This window comes from Oncorhynchus clarkii, chromosome 16, assembly GCF_045791955.1.
Source record: "Oncorhynchus clarkii lewisi isolate Uvic-CL-2024 chromosome 16, UVic_Ocla_1.0, whole genome shotgun sequence".
Classification (NCBI taxonomy): Eukaryota; Metazoa; Chordata; class Actinopteri; order Salmoniformes; family Salmonidae; genus Oncorhynchus; species Oncorhynchus clarkii.
In genome coordinates this window covers 43,783,065-43,802,411 of record NC_092162.1, presented here as the reverse complement: position 1 = coordinate 43,802,411, position 19,347 = coordinate 43,783,065, and the positions used below count along the sequence as shown (strand labels likewise).

The 19,347-nt window shown below is 41.8% G+C and overlaps 1 protein-coding gene across 5 annotated transcripts in view; it reads right to left on the bottom strand.

The window, feature by feature from the left end:
* The window catches only part of LOC139368517 (Rap guanine nucleotide exchange factor (GEF) 3), a 43,542-nt gene extending 25,795 nt beyond the window's left edge, over positions 1-17,747 (bottom strand). Inside the window, exons 1-3 of one of the 5 annotated variants that reach the window (XM_071107507.1) lie at positions 17,639-17,747; positions 12,724-12,809; positions 1,762-1,806 (exon numbers count right to left, since the gene is read on the bottom strand). In XM_071107507.1, coding sequence (XP_070963608.1) covers positions 1,762-1,806; positions 12,724-12,809; positions 17,639-17,657 — 150 coding nt within the window. In that variant the 5' untranslated portion in view covers positions 17,658-17,747. Of the gene's footprint in view, positions 1-1,761; positions 1,807-5,469; positions 6,116-12,723; positions 12,810-17,638 lie in introns of those variants that run through there. The other 4 variants (XM_071107508.1, XM_071107509.1, XM_071107510.1 and 1 more) reach the window with 4 other exon arrangements.
* Between the last annotated feature and the right edge of the window lie 1,600 nt (positions 17,748-19,347).

The following is a 19,347-nucleotide window of genomic DNA, read 5'->3' as shown; positions in this document are numbered from 1 at the left end:
TGCTCCCTGACTGTCTAGCTTCAGTTTTGATGACTGTTAGCAAGCTGGACAGAGTAAAGAGACTATAACATTCGGTCAATAATAAATTCTACAGTTTTTGGTTTTAGTCATTTCAATGTCAATTGACAATCGTCCCCCCCTTCCAAAAAATGTCAAACTAAAAAACAATTTTTTACTCAAACCACCCTTGGGTCAGATTGAATCGGCTCGCAGGCCTTGAGTTTGACACATGCTCCAAAGACATAAAAAACAAGAACAACAACTACCAAACAAAGCACCAACAAAGCCAACCTCCCTGTAGCCTCGCTACTGTTCTCCCATTAGCTATAAGACCTGCATCCTCTCTCCCCTTTCCAAAATACACACAGCACTCACACAGAAAAAGCCCTTGGGAAGTTAGGAACATTCCAAGGCTGACTGGATATTTATTAAAGATACTCCCTACATGTTCAGTGCAGAAAAAAACATAGACATGAACTCAACTTTAATGTTGTATAGGCCTATTTACTGGCATTGATATTTTACTGTGTTTCCATTCTTCCTGGAGTAGAAGAGAACACTGTTCCACTGTTTTTATTCCTGGAGATTCTGGATGCATCAAAGTGAGAGCGGCTGTGTGTGTGTGTGTGTGTGTGTGTGTGTGTGTGTGTGTGTGTATTCATACGTGTGAGCGTGTGTGTGCCTGCCTGACTGCGTCTATGTATATTGGGTAAAATAATACCAGTCAGGAGCCAGGTTTGTCTTTCCATTTCAACACCGTTATCGGGCTGATTTCTCCTGCGAGGGGGCTATTGAAGGAGCAGTTAGATAAAGGAGTGAGAGGGTTGGGTCTGCTCTGGTCAGGCAGGGGGGGGGGTAGTGAGGGCTTGAAGGCGAGGGGGGGAGGGGGGGGGGGGGGGGTTAGCTAGCTGTGGATCGTGGAGTGTCCTTTAGACTCCTTGTGACTGCAGTGCTCGCCTGGATTGGAATGTGTTCTTAAAGACTCCACTGCTCAAGCAGTGATATTAGGAACTCAAAAAGAACAGGTTCAGCAGTTACAGAAGATGCCAACGCTGCAACAACAAAGGCTGGCGCAGTGGCTAAAAGGGCCCAGGAGAAACAATTTGCTACAGCCTGAAGGCCGGGCCAATGTCCGATATCAACAGGTTGCGGGTTGACATTTAATTGAGATGACTAAAATTGTTGAGGAATGTCATTATGCTCATACATTGGATCATCGTATTGAGGCAACGTGTATGTTGAAGGTCTTGCGAGTCTTAGAATTTCACATGGCACACTATAGAAAATGTGGGGCATTATATGATGTAATAAGACGTAAGTGAATAACACTAAATGTTTAACCCTAAGGACCTACAGCTTTAAGAGGTGAACTACTATTTACTGTACTTGAGCTTCCAGTCACCATTTCTACTATGCTAATGTGGTGTTTCTATGGTGTAACAGATGATTTGAGGGTGAGGTCAAAATGTCCGACATAAATAATGTTCCTACATGTCAACTCAATGACCTTGTTGGTTCTCTTCTCATGAAGATTGTGATTAATCAAAGATGAATCAGAAGCCAGAGCAGTTTGATTAAGGTCTAAGACTAGCTGTAGGGATGTGAAGTACTACTGTACTGTGTGTTTGTATGTGTCGGGGTTGGAATCAATTAGAATTGAAGGCAGTCAATTCAGGAAGTAAACTAAAATATGCCTTCAATTCAAAATGAGCCCAACCCTGGTGTGTGTGTGGCACTGTCCCTGATCGGCATACTACGTACCTGCTTCATGGTGTCCTGTGTGTCAAGGGCCTCTGGCAGTGGGGTCTAGGGGAAAGTGGGAGAGAAAGAAACATAACCAACTATTACATAATTTCATTATTCCATCATAGAGGTTCACGTCCAGTCCAGAAAGCCTATAATATCAAGGCATTGCTGAATAATAAGGCCTATAATATATTATGGCTTCCTCTCATAGGCATTCCAACAGAACTGGTTAAACTGGTTGTTCTCAGAAACCATTGGGTGGGACCAGAAAGATAGGTTGAATGTGAAATATTCTAATGTCTAATGAGATACATACTGTTGTGTTCAGTTTGTTTTCAGTGAGTGTTTTCTATATGTCTACTGGTTCAGGCAATATATGTCCTAAACCCAATGATATATGGGCAAACCCTCCTCTCAACTCACCAACACTATGCTGTAGCCTAATTCCCACTTCCTCTTCTGTTGTTCTATAACTCTTATTTTATGATCCACTGACAGCCTCTCTAAATGTGTTCCCAAGCCAGCTGCTAAGTTGCGTGACATGGATGGACTCCGCTGGCTGAGGTGTCATCGGAGTACACAGTCATTTACAAGGGATGTTCAGGGCATTCTCTCCTCTATCTTTCCAGGTCTTGTTAACTCATGAGTGGCTACTGCCTTACCTTGAGGGCCACTCAGAAGAAAATTGATTATATAAGACACAGGCCTCACGTTTTCACTGTGTCGCGGTGTGGGATCGGCAGATCAAATGATAAAAAATAGAAATATGGAACCTGACTAGTTATTGTCATCTCGTCTCTCTTTGTGTGGGAGCGCTATTGATGGCCTTGTGCTGGGCTTGGGTATAAAATGCAACTAAAAAAATAAAATGGTTTGAACACGTCATTTTTTCCCTCAGCTCCATTTGCAGTCAGTATTCTTCTTCTATCCCCTTTTCTTATTTTTGTACTAGATTGCTTTTCTTCTCTTAAGTCAGGTGTTCAATGGCTCCTAGCGTGGAGACCTCTCCACCCTTCCTTTCTGTTGACAGAGTAAACTGTGCTGGTCGGTCCTACTGCCAACACTGTCACATGCTCCCAACCAGAGGTACTGCACATTGCCCTTTTCAGCTGTTAGCCAACTCTATAAAATAGAATTAAGTTTCTCTCATATGTTCTGTCGCTTCTGCTCTCTCTCTGCCATGCTGAGAGCAGCAAAACCATGCTTGTAGAGGCGTCACTTCTTGCCTGATGTAGCATTGCACAGACACACCTGTAGGCTATGGTGACTTTGTTTTTTTGTTCCCTTGGAGAAGCCCTTGCATCTTAGAAAACAACTCTAAGAAACAAAGTTGAAGGCCTGGCAGCAGTATGGGGCATACAGTGGGAAATGCCAGATGCCATGTCCCGTCCCTCTTATCAAGAAGTGCCCTTCTTGCTATGTATCTCTTATTATGAGGACCTCTACCAATGTGAGTCATTTTGTCCTGTTTATCTCCAGGAGTCATCACCACCATCCCAGCACTGGTATGCATTGCAATAAGCATGGACATTGGGTTACAGACCTTATTAGCATTTATTCATTCTAGGAAAATGATTCTGTCTGCATTTGCTACTAGTGGTGGTATCAGACCACGCGTGCCATGTGTGTCTTAATTAACTAGAGTTAGCTGGCGCCCAGTGTGAAGCCAGTTTAATTGGGTCTAATGTTGTTGCATGGCGCCTCAGCATTCCAGACACATCATCAAACAGACACAAAGATGAGGTGGAGCCGCAGATGCTTTAGGAATAATGATGTTTGCCTGATCATCTAAGGCATGAAGCACTGCACCGTGGTTCAAATAAGGCCAACTCAACTCAATTTCCAGTCTAAGTCTATAATTTAACATTTCCATATCCTACTGTATTATCAATGTAATAAGTGTATTTACGAATATCAAACGAAAAACAGGGTGTTGGATGTTTAGCTTTTAACATTTTGCAATGCGCCCACAGCTATTGACATGAATAAGATCAAGCATTGATCTATTTATCTATCAGAGGGGTTGTAGTTGTTGTTGAACCTCTAGGGACTAGGTCAAGCTGGATTTAAGGACATTAAGCAAATGGGCTAGACTAAAACATCATCACCATAGGGTGTCCTAATGAATCAACTATAGGCTACTTGAGGAAGAACAATATACACAGAAACAAATAAACAAACTCACTATGCATATGATATTTAGAAGCTTTCCTAAACCATCTTAATTTTTGGGTTCTCAGCCAATCCAGTTGTTATTCGTGAACACAAGATCAGGCTATTAAGTAATATTTCCATTGACGTCCTACCTACAGTAATATGTTACGGCTACTCCATAGACATTGCCAAATATATGTTTATTTAAATAAAACAAATATGAACTGTCCACTGACAGGCGACACCGTTGCTTGTTAAGCTGTTATAGATCATATATAAGACCTATGCCTTTTTATAGTCAGGTCATCACAGATTCAGCTAATCACAACGTCTGTATAATCCTGAGCAATTCAACAACAAAGTCAAAAGCCAAATTTAGATCTTTCACGAGGAGCACTATTCGGAATCTTCCTGTGGCTGGGGGAAAATAGACATTCTTGTCTACCATGTAAACCGAATGGGGGGGATCAAGGTGAACAATAAACAATGCACTATAAATAACAAGAGTAATAAAAAAAAATAAAAAAATGTCTGGGTCTCCACTAGCTTCCTCTCCTCTGCCCCACACCCAAGACTAGTAGTCCCTGTGTCAGTCTGAACCTTCTCCACAGTCTCACATGCAACGCAGGAAGCTGCTTTTTGTTTCGGGGAATCACACAGACTGTGTCTGTGGATGTGGTGAGCCCCCCCCCCCCACACACACACACACTTCTTCCATCAACACATTGTCTGACTCCACAGCCCCATTCACTCTCCACCTCTGCAGTGAAACACCACCCACACATCTCACCACGCAGACACTAATGCAGTGGCACAATCACATACGATGACGTAAACTTCTATGCTGAAGTGTTGCAGTGTTTTCAAGTGTGACCCGTCTTCCCTCCTCTTGTAGTGCCTATAGTAACTGATTGGTGAAGTGTGCAGTGTGTGCGAAAGGCAGAGAGACAGAGCATGACGGTGACATGCGTGCAGACACAAGGCAGACTTTCTGTAGAGAATGTTCTACCTCCCACCACATTATGTTTTGATCAAGTACTGTGGTGCTTCATTTCTACCTGGAACAGGAGTCTCACTCTCAAAACATGTCCACGTGATGGGCTATATCATTTATTGAAGGCCTATTTTTGCTGCGAAAACACTGTCTCAAACTGCCATGGATGTGACTATTTTGAGAATATTTTCAGCCAAGGTCATACTTTACTTTCTGAAGAAAAAAAGTTGTTTTTATGAAGAATTATATTATGACCCGTGAGCACTCATTATCATCATCATCATTAATCATCATCACTATCGTCAGATCATCATCAAACCATCTCAAAGCTAAACAATAAGCACAAGGCAAGGACAAAAAAGGAATGATGTTACAGATAATGATGAGGATAAGTAGCCTAGTGATGATGATTATCATCATTACAAGATGAGTATACTATTAGCCTGTGCAACTGTAGGTTTTGTAGGCCGTCATTGTAAATAAGAATTTGTTCTTAACTGACTTGCCTAGTTAAATAGAGGTTAAATAAAATACAAAATAAAGGTATGCTATTATAGGCATCAATAATCACATACCCAACTGATGCCTCGAATGGTCGATGTTTCCACAGAATAATGATCCGGGAAAATTCGATAATTGTAACTCCGGAACAGATGCATATTTTTTCAAGTCAAACAAAACAACTTTCACGTTTACGCATGTCGAAGACGGGAGCACCAAGCATGTCTGTCTACCGGTTACAAAGACCGGACCCACATTACAACAACATAGCATACCGACAGTGGACATTGCACGACCAGTTGAATCGCCACATGTTGCTCTTGTGTCACTAAAGCCAAGTTTCCAACCTGACTGTTAGGCTACTGTGCCTACATCAAAACTCAACCCGGCTGTCACTGCCACCTCGCACGACGTTGCTGGCTGCTGCCTCTGCTCGACCGAGACTCCAACCCACTTTCAATCAGCCTCAGCTCTATCTCAGCACAGGCGCATGATTGTAGCTTTGCGTAAGCACACTTGCTCTCAAATGAGTCCCCGCTGCTTGTCAAGTGATTTCGGAGTCATTAAAATCGGCGGCCTTTTCAGAAGGATCTGATTCTCTTATTCACTGCAGCAAATTGGCTGTTTCTTGTTCGTGTTCCCAACATTCAGTTGCGATGACATTTCAGTTGGGAGTCATTCCAGTGGCTGTTCTAAACTTTTTGATTATCCTACTTCTGTAGGCCTATCCCACGGGACAACAACTATGTAGTTGAATCAACGCTGTCTGTTTCCAAGTCATTTCAACCAAAACAATGTGATGACATGACATTGAATTAACGCCGAAAACTTTGTGGGATTTGCAAAAATGCATATATTTAACGGAATTTCGTCTTTTTTTTCACCCAACTTTTAACCAAAAACCCAATTAGAGGATGAACATTTGGGTTTATTTCACATTGAATTCACGTTAGTTGACAAGCAAATGTAAATCTAAACTAGACGTTGAACTGACATATGTGCCCAGTTGGATGTGTCACAAATATATATATTTTTCTAACATTTTGTAGGGCATTCCAAAACACACCACAATATGTTGAGTCGGAGCTCCAACAGCTCCAGCACTGTATTTCGCCTGAGTTTGGTAGATGAGATTGAGTCAATGATAAGTATATCAAATATAAGTGTTCATAATGTTCCAGTCCAGTACTGTGGGCAGGCTACACAATGATCCTGTCCAGATAGCAGCACCTGTACATCAGGAGTTACTGGTGCAAAAACACTTTGATTAGGGGTAGAGGTACACACTATTTAGTGCCAAATAAGGGTTATTTGGCTTGCTACCATAGCGGAACCCTTTTTAGTGCTATGTGGAACCTTTTTTTAAGGTTCTATAAAGAGTCATGCTCTATGGTGCTAAAAATAACCCTATCCTAAGGTTCTATATAATAAAAAAAGGGTTCCGCTATGGTTACAACATATAATAGAAAAAAGGGTTCCGCTATGGTTACAACACTAAAACATCTCCTGTAAAATGTACAGTAACTTACTGGCAGCAATTGGCCAGTAAGTTACTGTAATTTCATTTACAGTACACCCACTGTAATCCATTTTACGGTACCACAAATGTTACCAAAATCTAATTTACAGTACCAAGTCAGTTACTGTAATCTAATTTACAGTACAAATTACAATTACAGCATATTACTGCAATTACCCACATTACCCAATGCTCTTTGCAAGTTTTCATTTTCACATTTTCGGTCTTCCTGTGACATCGGATGCTGTTGTTGTCCTGGAGGTTAGGCAGTATGTCCCCGGTGATGCGTTGGGCAGACCGTACCACCTTCTGGAGAGCCCTGTGGTTGCGGGCGGTGCAGTTTCCGTACCAGGCGACGATACAGCCCAACAAGATGATCTAAATTGTCCATCTGTAAAAGTTTCTGAAGGTCTTAGGGGCCAAGCCAAATTTCTTCGGCCTCCTGAGGATACACTGGTCTTCAAAATAATTGTAATTACAACAAGGTATCTTATGATATAGCTCTGACTAGCTCTGATAGTGACAATACCTTACTGAGATATTCACCGTACCTTGATATCTGCTTCCTCTAAATTACTATAACGTCAAAGTAATGACTAATAAAATGTAAGAAATTTATTTTTATAGTATTTTACTGTAATTACAAGGGATGCAGGTTGGCTGCTAGGCATTTGTATATTACAGAATATTAATGAATACTAGGTGTTTTATATCACTTTCCCTTCTTGGGGCCTTAACAAAGGCTTCAAAACTGGTCGTGATTGCAGGGAAAAACAGATCAAATGCACATGAATAAATAGTCAACCATTAATGGTTTAGGACCCTCTTTCACTCTCATTTGTCCCCTATAGACATTTCATTGGTTGAGAACTACTACCACATATCACTTAAATTGGTACAGGGCTCTCACGAACGTGTGCAACAAACATAGTACAGGACACACCTGAAATTCTTCCCCTCCCAGAACATTTTTCCACAATGCACCATCATTTACAGTACACTGCATTAACTATACAGCAAAACAGCACTTTATTGTTGAATTGTATTGAAAAACTTTTACGAAGTTGCTAATAATGAATAAGTCATTCTATATTACAGAATGTCAACTGCTATTTGGTGTTTTATATCACTTGCAATTTAGGCCTTAACAAAGGCTTCTACAGTAACAGTGACTACAGGGCAAAAACAGATCAAAAGGACACGGCTAGCCACTCAACACAGGTGTAAACCTTCCTGCCACTCTGATCTGTCCTCTGTAGACATGGCTAGCCACTCAACACAGGTGTAAACCTTCTAGTCACTCTGATCTGTCCTCTGTAGACATGGCTAGCCACTCAACACAGGTGTAAACCTTCTAGTCACTCTGATCTGTCCTCTGTAGACATGGCTAGCCACTCAACACAGGTGTAAACCTTCCTGTCACTCTGATCTGTCCTCTGTAGACATGGCTAGCCACTCAACACAGGTGTAAACCTTCCTGCCACTCTGATCTGTCCTCTGTAGACATGGCTAGCCACTCAACACAGGTGTAAACCTTCTAGTCACTCTGATCTGTCCTCTGTAGACATGGCTAGCCACTCAACACAGGTGTAAACCTTCCAGTCACTCTGATCTGTCCTCTGTAGACATGGCTAGCCACTCAACACAGGTGTAAACCTTCCTGTCACTCTGATCTGTCCTCTGTAGACATGGCTAGCCACTCAACACAGGTGTAAACCTTCCTGTCACTCTGATCTGTCCTCTGTAGACATGGCTAGCCACTCAACACAGGTGTAAACCTTCTAGTCACTCTGATCTGTCCTCTGTAGACATGGCTAGCCACTCAACACAGGTGTAAACCTTCTAGTCACTCTGATCTGTCCTCTGTAGACATGGCTAGCCACTCAACACAGGTGTAAACCTTCTAGTCACTCTGATCTGTCCTCTGTAGACATGGCTAGCCACTCAACACAGGTGTAAACCTTCTAGTCACTCTGATCTGTCCTCTGTAGACATGGCTAGCCACTCAACACAGGTGTAAACCTTCCTGTCACTCTGATCTGTCCTCTGTAGACATGGCTAGCCACTCAACACAGGTGTAAACCTTCCTGTCACTCTGATCTGTCCTCTGTAGACATGGCTAGCCACTCAACACAGGTGTAAACCTTCCTGTCACTCTGATCTGTCCTCTGTAGACATTCAATTGTTAGGGAGCCACTACCACATATCTGTTAAATTCATACAGCGGGTGCAACAAATATAGCCTCTTACAAGACACACCTCAAAATATGTTAATCAGAAACAACAATACCACATACCCACTAGATTTGCAAAGGTTTTTGGCACTACAAAAATGCAGTATGGAACTGATTTACAGTAAATTACTGGCAGCAATTGGCCTGCAAATTACTGTAGATTTTCAGAATAAGGTTTATAGAATTCCTAAAATACAGTATATTACTAAACTCAGCAAAAAAAGAAACGTCCTCGCACTGTCAACTGCGTTTATTTTCAGCAAACTTAACGTGTAAATATTTGTATGAACATATCAAGATTCAACATCTGAACAAGTTCCACAGACATGTGACTAACAGAAATGGAATAATGTGTCCCTGAACAAAGGGGGGGGGGGGGGGTCAAAATCAAAAGTAACAGTCAGTATCTGGTGTGGCCACCAGCTGCATTAAGTACTGCAGTGCATCTCCTCCTCATGGACTGCACCAGATTTGCCAGTTATTGCTGTGAGATGTTACCCCACTCTTCCACCAAGGCCCCTCCAAGTTCCCTGACATTTCTGAGGGGAATGGCCCTAGCCCTCACCCTCCGATCCAACAGGTCCCAGACGTGCTCAATGGAATTGAGATCCAAGTTCTTCGCTGGCCATGGCAGAACACTGACATTCCTGTATTGCAGGAAATCACGCACAGAACGAGCATTGTCGTGCTGGAGGGTCATGTCAGGATGAGCCTGTAGGAAGGGTACCACATGAGGGAGGAGGATGTCTTCCCAGTAACGCACAGCAGCGTTGAGATTGCCTGCAATGACAACAAGCTCAGTCTGATGATGCTGTGACACAGCACCCCAGACCATGGCTGATCCTCCACCTCCAAATTCATCCCGCTCCAGAGTACAGGCCTCGGTGTAATGTTCATTCCTTCCACAATAAACGCGAATCCGACCATCACTCCTGGTGAGACAAAACTGTGACTCGTCGGTGAAGAGCACTTTTTGCCAGTTCTGTCTGGTCCAGCGACGGTGGGTTTGTGCCCATAGACAACGTTGTTGCCGGGGATGTCTGGTGAGGACCTGCCTTACAACAGGCATACAAGCCCTCAGTCCAGCCTCTCTCAGCCTATTGCGGACAGTCTGAGCACTGATGGAGGGATTGTGCGTTCCTGGTGTAACTTGGGCAGTTGTTGTTGCCATCCTATACCTGTCCCTTAGGGGTGATTTTCGGATATACCGATCCTGTGCAGGTGTTGTTACACATGTTACACACCCCTGCGTGGATGATCAGCTGTACGTCCTGTCTCCCTGTAGCTCTATCTTAAGCGTCTCACAATACGGACATTGGAATTTATTGCCCTGGCCACATCTGTAGTCCTCATGCCTCCTTGCAGAATGCCTAAGGCACATTCACGCAGATGAGCAGGGACCCTGGGCATCTTTTTTTGTGTGTTTTTCAGAGTCAGTAAAAAGGTATCTCTAGTGTCCTACATTTTCATAACTGTGACCTTAACGACCGTTCCACAGGTACATGTTCATTAATTGTTTATGGTTCATTGAACAAGCATGGGAAACTGTGTTTTAACCCTTTACAATGAAGATCTGTGAAGTTATTTGGATTTTTCGAATTATATTTGAAAGACAGGGTCCTGAAAAAGGGATGTTTTTTTGTTGTTGCTGAGTTTATATTCTGTGAGGGTAAAGCATTTCCTCTCACGGGTGCAACAAATATAGCCTCTTACAAGGCACACCTTAAAATATGTTCTTGAGCCCGAAACTCTTTCCTCGCCCACAACATCTTCCCACAATGCACCATAATTAGTTATGAAGGTATACAATGAAGGTACACTGAAGGTATTTTACTGTGCATTCTACCGTATTTCACTGTTGAAATTACAGAAACGTCTTACAGTGAACCCTTTTCGGGAGCTATATTATAGAAAAAAAATGAATGGTTCTACAAAGGTTCTTTTTAGAACCATACAGTGTTTCTTACTCTGGTTTAATAGCCATATTAAATGGTTATAATTCCATTGGTTTTATTATTGTTTTTATGAACAAGTTTTATCAGGAATGCTAGCTTTGGTACGTCTGGTAATTCCTGAGGAGAGAATTGAGAACTACTGACTTAATTAACCATTCTCACAAGACACCTTCACTGACCATAGTCATATGTAACATCTAATAGCATAACACAACAGATTAGACCAACTGGAATGACTCCCGGTTGCACTAAAAGAGCTGTGAGAAAACCACGTCCCAAAATATTAGAATGACCCACCGGCCCTACATTTTAGTTGTCACTAAAAGAGCTGTGAGAAAATCACGTCCCAAAATATTAGAATGACCCACCGGCCCTACATTTTAGTTGTCACTAAAAGAGCTGTGAGAAAACCACGTCCCAAAATATTAGAATGACCCACCGGCCCTACATTTTAGTTATCACTAAAAGAGCTGTGAGAAAATCACGTCCCAAAATATTAGAATGACCCACCGGCCCTACATTTTAGTTATCACTAAAAGAGCTGTGAGAAAATCACGTCCCAAAATATTAGAATGACCCACCGGCCCTACATTTTAGTTGTCACTAAAAGAGCTGTGAGAAAACCATGTCCCAAAATATTAGAATGACCCACCGGCCATACATTTGAATTATCGCTAAAAGAGGAAAGAATCTTGTTTTCAACTGCAAAGAGCCATTGAAAGGCTCAAAGGGTTATTTGGTATCCATCATTCAGTATCCATCACCTTCCCAAAGAACCCTTGAGGAACCCAATTTTTTGTGTGTGTATAGTGGTAGTTTCCTACTGATTTATGGGTTATTTTTGACAAATTTGCTCTGGCAAAGTCTCTCTCTCTCTCTCTCTCTCTCTCTCTCTCTCTCTCTCTCTCTCTCTCCCCCTCCCTCTCTTTCTCACTCTCTCTCTCTCCCTTTCTGTGTGTGTGTGTGTGTGTGTGTGTCTGCATGTCTGCGTGTCTGTCTGCCTGTGCGTGTGTGTAGGATTGGGGTGTGTGGACACTTATCAGAGTGGCCCCAGCTGTCTGTCTAACCATGCAGTAGGCCACAGACACGTGGACACAGACAGATTAATTGCCTCAGGCCAGGGACAGACAAAAACAACAGGGGAGGCATGACATAGTTACAGGACGGACGGCAAGAGTGATTCTCCCCCTATACACCCTACATAGAACAACTCTGCTATGAAGTCTTATAAACTATTTCAAAGTCTGATGTGATTAGTCATGTGGGTTTCACAGACCTTTCTTGAAACCCAGCACACAACCCGTTGAACCGGAATTACCTGTAGCCTAATTATTAAGTGAGTAATGGTATTCAAATATGCATGTCATCATACAGTGTCTGTAAAACATTACAGTGTATCCAAGTCCTGTTTCTTTGTGGACATTTAATGCTTGAGTTAAACAAACAAAGAAGTCGAATTGTAAAAGTGGCAAATTTCGCTATAGTGAATTCAACACTCCAACACTTTCCTCACAATTCAGATAACACTCTATCCTTCTTTTAAATATGTTCATGTTTGTATTATGAAGAAGGAGAACTCGTGGTTGTCTTGGTGACCTGATGTATAAACAGATTACTTACTTCCCCCTCCTCTGGTGTTATCCGTCTGGACGGCAACAAGATAGATTTGAAGAAGGTGTCCATGGAGAACATGGCTGAAGCCGTTGCTAAGTGAAAGAGAAGAGCGAGGAAAAACAATTTAATGTATTTTCCTATACATTTTCCTCTAGTAATGTTCTGTGGAAACACAATACGTTTGGTTCTGTTTTTCTGTCATGCCCTGGCCTGGGGGACAGTTTCAGGAGATGTACACTACCGTTCAAAAGTTTGGGGTCAATTTCCTTGTTTTTGAAAGAAAAGCTTTTTTTTTGTGTCCATTAATAAATAACTTCAAATTGATCATAAATACAGTGTAGACATTGTTAATGTTGTAAATGACTATTGTTACTGGAAACGGCTGATTCTTTAATGGAATATCTACATAGGCGTAAAGAGGCCCATTATCAGCAACCATCACTCCTGTGTTCCAATGGCATGTTGTGTTAGCTAATCCAAGTTTAGTATTTTAAAAGGCTAATTGATCATTAGAAAACGCTTTTGTAATTATGTTAGCACAGCTGAAAACTGTTGTTCTGATTTAAAGAAACAATAAAACTGGCCTTCTTTAGACTAGTTGAGTATCTGGAGCATCAGCATTCGTGGGTTTGATTACAGGCTCAAAATGGCCAGAAACAAATAACTTTATTCTGAAACTTGTCAGTCTATTCTTGTTCTGAGAAAGTAAGGCTATTAAGGCTATCTCGTACAACACTGTGTACTACTCCCTTCACAAAACAGCGCAAACTGTCTCTAACCAGAATAGAAAGAGGAGTGGGAGGCCCCGGTGCACAACTGAGCAAGAGGACAAGTACATTAGAGTGTCTAGTTTGAGAAACTGACGCCTCACAAGTCCTCAACTGGCAACTTCATGAAATAGTACACGCAAAAAATACACAGACACTGGACAGAGGAAAGGCCAGCACAGTCACCTGATCTCAACCCTATTGAGCTGTTGTGGGAGAAGCTTGACCATTGGTACGTAAATAGGGCCCATCAAGCCAATCCAACTTGTGGGAGGTGCTTCTGGAACTATGGAGTGAAATCTCTTCAGATTACCTCATCAAATTGACAACTAGAATGACAAAGGTCTGCAAGGCTGTAATTATTTGACGAAAGCAGTTTGAAGGACACAATTATTATTTCAATTAAAAATCATTATTTATAAACTTGTCAACGTCTTGACTATATTTCCTATTCATTTTGCAACTAATCTCATGTATGTTTTCATGGAAAACAACGACATTTCTAAGTGACCCCAAACTTTCGAATGGTAGTGTAAATCAGTATAATGTCAGGCTGGACAGACCCTTGACTTGGTCTCCGTCCTAAATGGCACCCTATTCCTTATACAGTGCACTACTTTTGACCAGGGCCGGCATAGGGCTCTGGTCAAAAGTAGGGCACTATGCAGGAAATAGGGTGCCATTTCAGACGCATACTTGCTCTCTCCCACCTACAGTAGCACAACGTAATGTGGTCATTTCATGATTCTCATCTGTGACATGGTTACATTATAAGGCTTGTTAGTAGATCCCAGCCATTGTTCCAGCAGAGAGATGCCCTTCCTGGGCTGACCCCACTGATGGTGTCACAGCTCATGCTCTCCGCCTCCTTCTAGTCACTAAGCCGCCTCAGTTACTACTCTGTCTTGTGTCATTCTATATAGCCACTGAGGAGATATACCCTGGACCTTGAGAAGAGATAGAGTTTATCTGAAAGGCTGAATATCTCAGGGTGTCTCGGCTTCTTTATCTCGACCCAGACACCTGTTGTTTTTCTTCAAAGTATTTTTCTGTTGTATTTTTCTGATATCACCTCTCCTCATCATCCTCTCCCTAGACTGTAGGTGAGAAAGTTATTTAGGGTGGTCACAAAACGCAGTGTGCTGCCTAGTACAACAAACACCTGACCCTAAAATAGCACCCATTAAAAACCAGTAGTCTACGTGAAATGTCTCAACCCTTCAAAGCGGGCTAAGAAACCTCTCCCTGTAGTTCGGACGAAAACAATCCACCTGAAAAGCAGGCAATAACAATTTCTTACCAAAGATGTCTTCCTGAGGACTGTGAAGAATGTTTAATCCTGCTTAGAGACGATCAAAAATTCCCAAACATAAAAAACAAATGAACTAAAAGTACAGTCTCTGGCAGAGACATACACAGAACAAGCTAAGGAAGGCTGAGTGAGGCTCTAGTGTTTGTCTTCCAGGGACATCAAGATGCCGGTTTAAGAATGCTCATAGTGAAGAAGGAATCCAGTTTTCATTTGTATGACCTCCTCAGGGAATGTTAACACGTCAGTTTGTTCGATAAGGAATAACACATGCTGTAGCTAGCTGCTAGACTCCATCAGATAGCATCTCACAGAGCGACTGCACAGTGCACAGTCCAGTGTCATGAGGGCTGCAAATGTTTGTTATGTTTCAACTCGGTAGTTCAACAGTTTTGGTTGACTGGTTTAGGCCTACTTACAAAGCTTTTACTGATACACGGTTGATGTGGTAAAAATACATCACGCCTATTTAATGACCCACAGCTGATCTCAAACCACGTGTTAGGACTGAGGGCATAACGATAATTCAATCTTTTAAACAAATGATTGCAACACATTGAAACAAAAGCCAGTAACATTGTGAGCTCAGAACTGCTAGCTGGGCCTTGTATAGTATAGGCCCTAAGAGATGGCCAAACAGTAACCAGCGAGCATCATCAAGCACTGCCTTAATAAATATTGTCATCCTCTGGGGTTAATGTGTGTCCCTTCCCTCCACTTCACCACCAGTCACAGTCTGAGTCATTGTGGATGTTGTCAAAATGTCCCCTACCTCATTTGGACTTTCTTCCATTTTGGGAATTTAATGCTGCCACCTAGTGAATACACCCTCACACTACGGTCTGAGTCACCTTTCTCAAATCATATCTACTTGTGGATTTATAGCAAGTGATTTTAAAAAAATACAAATATTTGAGGGGAGACACATTATTTGCTCATTTGTTATTCAATTTGCACATTTATTACAGGTTCATTTGTTAATTTCAATTTAGGAATACTGAATTTGTTTTCTTCTGCATCTAAACTGTTAATCACCATTGATTTACAGATTGAATTAACAAAGAAAGAGTCCCATGGTCTGGTGTTCTTTCCCCACAACAATCTTGTCATCAGCTCATCAGATTGATAAGTGTGTGTGTGTGTGTGTGTGTGTGTGTGTGTGTGTGTGTGTGTGTGTGTGTGTGTGTGTGTGTGTGTGTGTGTGTGTGTGTGTGTGTGTGTGTGTGTGTGTGTGTGTGTGTGTGTGTGTGTGTGTGTGTGTGTGTGTGTGTGCAGTTCCTCTGGGAAAGGGAGTGGAATTTCCTGCATCTACGCCCATTCGGAATGTGCTCTTAGCATGCTGTCTTTGTTGTGCGTCAGTGTTACAACTGTCTCTAAAATGTGCACACACACACACAAACTTATAGTACTTTTGAGGACAAGCACCTCATGGGAGCAAAACACCAGACGTTTATATCACGGGACTTCTTCCTTTTCCTTGAAACATGTACCTACAGAACCATACATAGTATGTACGATTGTATTGCTGTTTTAGGCTATTTTATCTTTTCACACCCTCCCTCTCACCTTTTCCTTCCTATTGTCTCCCTAGGTCAGTTAGCAAGTAGGGAGAGGATGGCAGAGTATTTATTCACCCGACCCTACGCTCATAGAGGAAGACAAGTAGATAGTGATAAGAAATGGAGAGAAGGTGTTAGAAACAGATGTAATGTGAGAGATGACTATAATTAAGCAATATCAAATCAAATCAAAGTTTATTTGTCACGTGCGCCGAATACAACAGGTGTAGTAGACCTTACAGTGAAATGCTTACTTACAGGCTCTAACCAATAGTGCAACAAAGTTATTTGGTGAACAATAGGTAAGTAAAGAAATAAAAACAACAGTAAAAAAGACAGGCTATATACAGTAGCGAGGCTATAAAAGTAGTGAGGCTACATACAGACACCGGTTAGTCAGGCTGATTGAGGTAGTATGTACATGTAGATATGGTTAAAGTGACTATGCATATATGCAATAAGCCTAAGCGGAGTGCCTGGATACAGCCTTTAGCCATGGTACGGCCATATACCACAAACCCAGAGGAGCCCTATTGCTATTATAAACTCGTTACCAACATAAGTAGAACAGTAAAGTATTTTTGAGTCATAGCCATGGTATGTTGTCTGGTATACACATGACTGAAATGTTGTTTCAGCCAATCAGCATGCAGGACCCAAACTACCCGGTTTATAATTAAGCAATAAGGCCCAAGGGGCTGTGGTATATGCATTGTGCCTAAGAACAGCCCTTAGCCGTGGTATATTGGCCATATTTCACAAACCCCCGAAGTGACTTATTGATATTAAAATTAGGGAAGTAAAAATAAATGTTCTGTCATATCCGTGGTATATGGTCTGATTTACCACGTCTGTCAGCCAATCAGCATTCATGGCTCAAACCACCCAGTTTATAATGTTTAATAGCTACCTGTTTCATGGGTATCCATTTGTCTCTCTTTCATTTGGGTCTCTCCTTATACCTCACTGAAATGCTTATTGCATTTCATTCTAAAAGACAGCTGATAACATTTGAAAGTCCCGTGTCTGAGAAGCAGCACATGGGGATATTGGGGCCATCTGCTCCTGATAATCTTAATCTTGGTTTGGTATCACATAAATGTACATCAATATCAAATTCATCCTTAAGTGTATTATGAGTACATTGTGCCCCCATCAAAAAAAGTACCAAACTAACTTATCCTCGATTATTACCACAATGAGTACAAATGATTACTTATTTTGCCCAAAGCTCATGATATTTCTGTAATTTTAACATGTGTGATAACAGACTAAAATCTTTTTACCTGATACCTCTTCTGCCATGTTTCAGCCTCCGTGTTCTGTTCTGAGAGCCCAAAGCTGTCTTTCTCTTTCACTCTCCTCTCCTGTCCTTTTGATATGACAACTGATGGTGCATCACAGTTTGGGTTTGTGAGCTTTGTGTGTGTGTGTGGTGTGTGTGTGTGTGTGTGTGTGTGTGTGTGTGTGTGTGTGTGTGTGTGTGTGTGTGTCAGCTTCCTGTGGCTGTCTGATTGGATATGACTAGTGTGCTCTAGGGGCTTGGGGTGTCAGAATAGTGGCGGGTAGAGGGGGAGGTAGACAACACTGTGGCAGTCCTAAAATGGCCCCCTACTCTGCTACACCACCAAAGTAGGCTACTACCCATTTCACTGTACCTATCCTGTGTACTTGACAATATTATTATTATATATTTCTTTACTACAGTAGTACTCACCTGGATATGATGCATTGGAATGGAGGCCATAGTGATGAGTCAGGGGCAAGAAACATCTATGAATCAGTGTCCCTGCAGCCAAAATATGTTACACTTCTACAGCATTCTAACAGTCATTGCTAAAGCAAAGCAAGGATGTGGTTTACCTCTGTGAAAGACTGTTGAGTACACACTATGATAACCAACCTGGAAAGATAAGCTATGTCTGTCTCGATCCTACTTGTAATAGTCAATTAATAAAACCACATCATTTGCTGTGAATGCTGTAGAATTAAGATACATTTATCGGCTCTCATTTAGCCAGGAACAATTTAAAATTCAATGACATATAACGTGATTTATGGTCGAGAGATGACTGTTCGTTTGCTTGCTGTTTGCAACTTGGATTTAAAACAAATGATTTTACTCTCTCAGCTATATAATCCTAGTTATAATCCTGTTCCGCACTAGACTTTATCACGTTAACATATATGATTTTGTTGTTGTTGTTTGTTTTAGTTTGATGTGCTCTACACTCGTTCCCACACTTCTACCCTACCTTCTACTCTACCTGCTACCTTACCTTCTACCCTACCTTCTACCCTACATGCTACCCTACCTGCCACCCTACCTTCTACCCTACCTTTTACCCTATAATCTACCCTACCTGCTACCCTAACTTCTACCCTACCTTCTACCCTACCTGTGACACTACATGCTACCCTACCTGCCACCCTGCCTTCTACCCTACCTGCTACCCTACCTTCTACCCTACCTGTACCCTATCTGCTACCCTACCTTCTACCCTACCTGCTACCCTACATGCTACCCTACATTTTAACCTTACCTGCTACCCTACATGCTACCCTACCTGCTACCCTACCTTCTACCCTACCATCCACCCTACCTTCTACCCTACCTGCTACCCTACCTTCTACCCTACCTTCTACCCTACCTTCTACCTAATAGATCAGACTGTAATACCAACTATTGGTTACACAGTCTGACACGATCAAATCAAATCAAAGTTTATTTGTCACGTGCGCCAAATACAACAGGTGTAAGATCTTACAGTGAAATTCTTTCTAACCAACAGTGCAATTTTCAAGTTAAAAAAAGGTATTAGGTGAACAATAGATAAGTAAAGAAATAAAAACAACAGTAAAAAAACAGTGAAAAATAACAGTAGAGAGGCTATATACAGTAGCGAGGTTATAACAGTAGCTGGGCTATATACAGGCACCGGTTAGTCGGGCTGATTGACGTAGTATGTACAGTTGAAGTTAGAAGTTTACATAC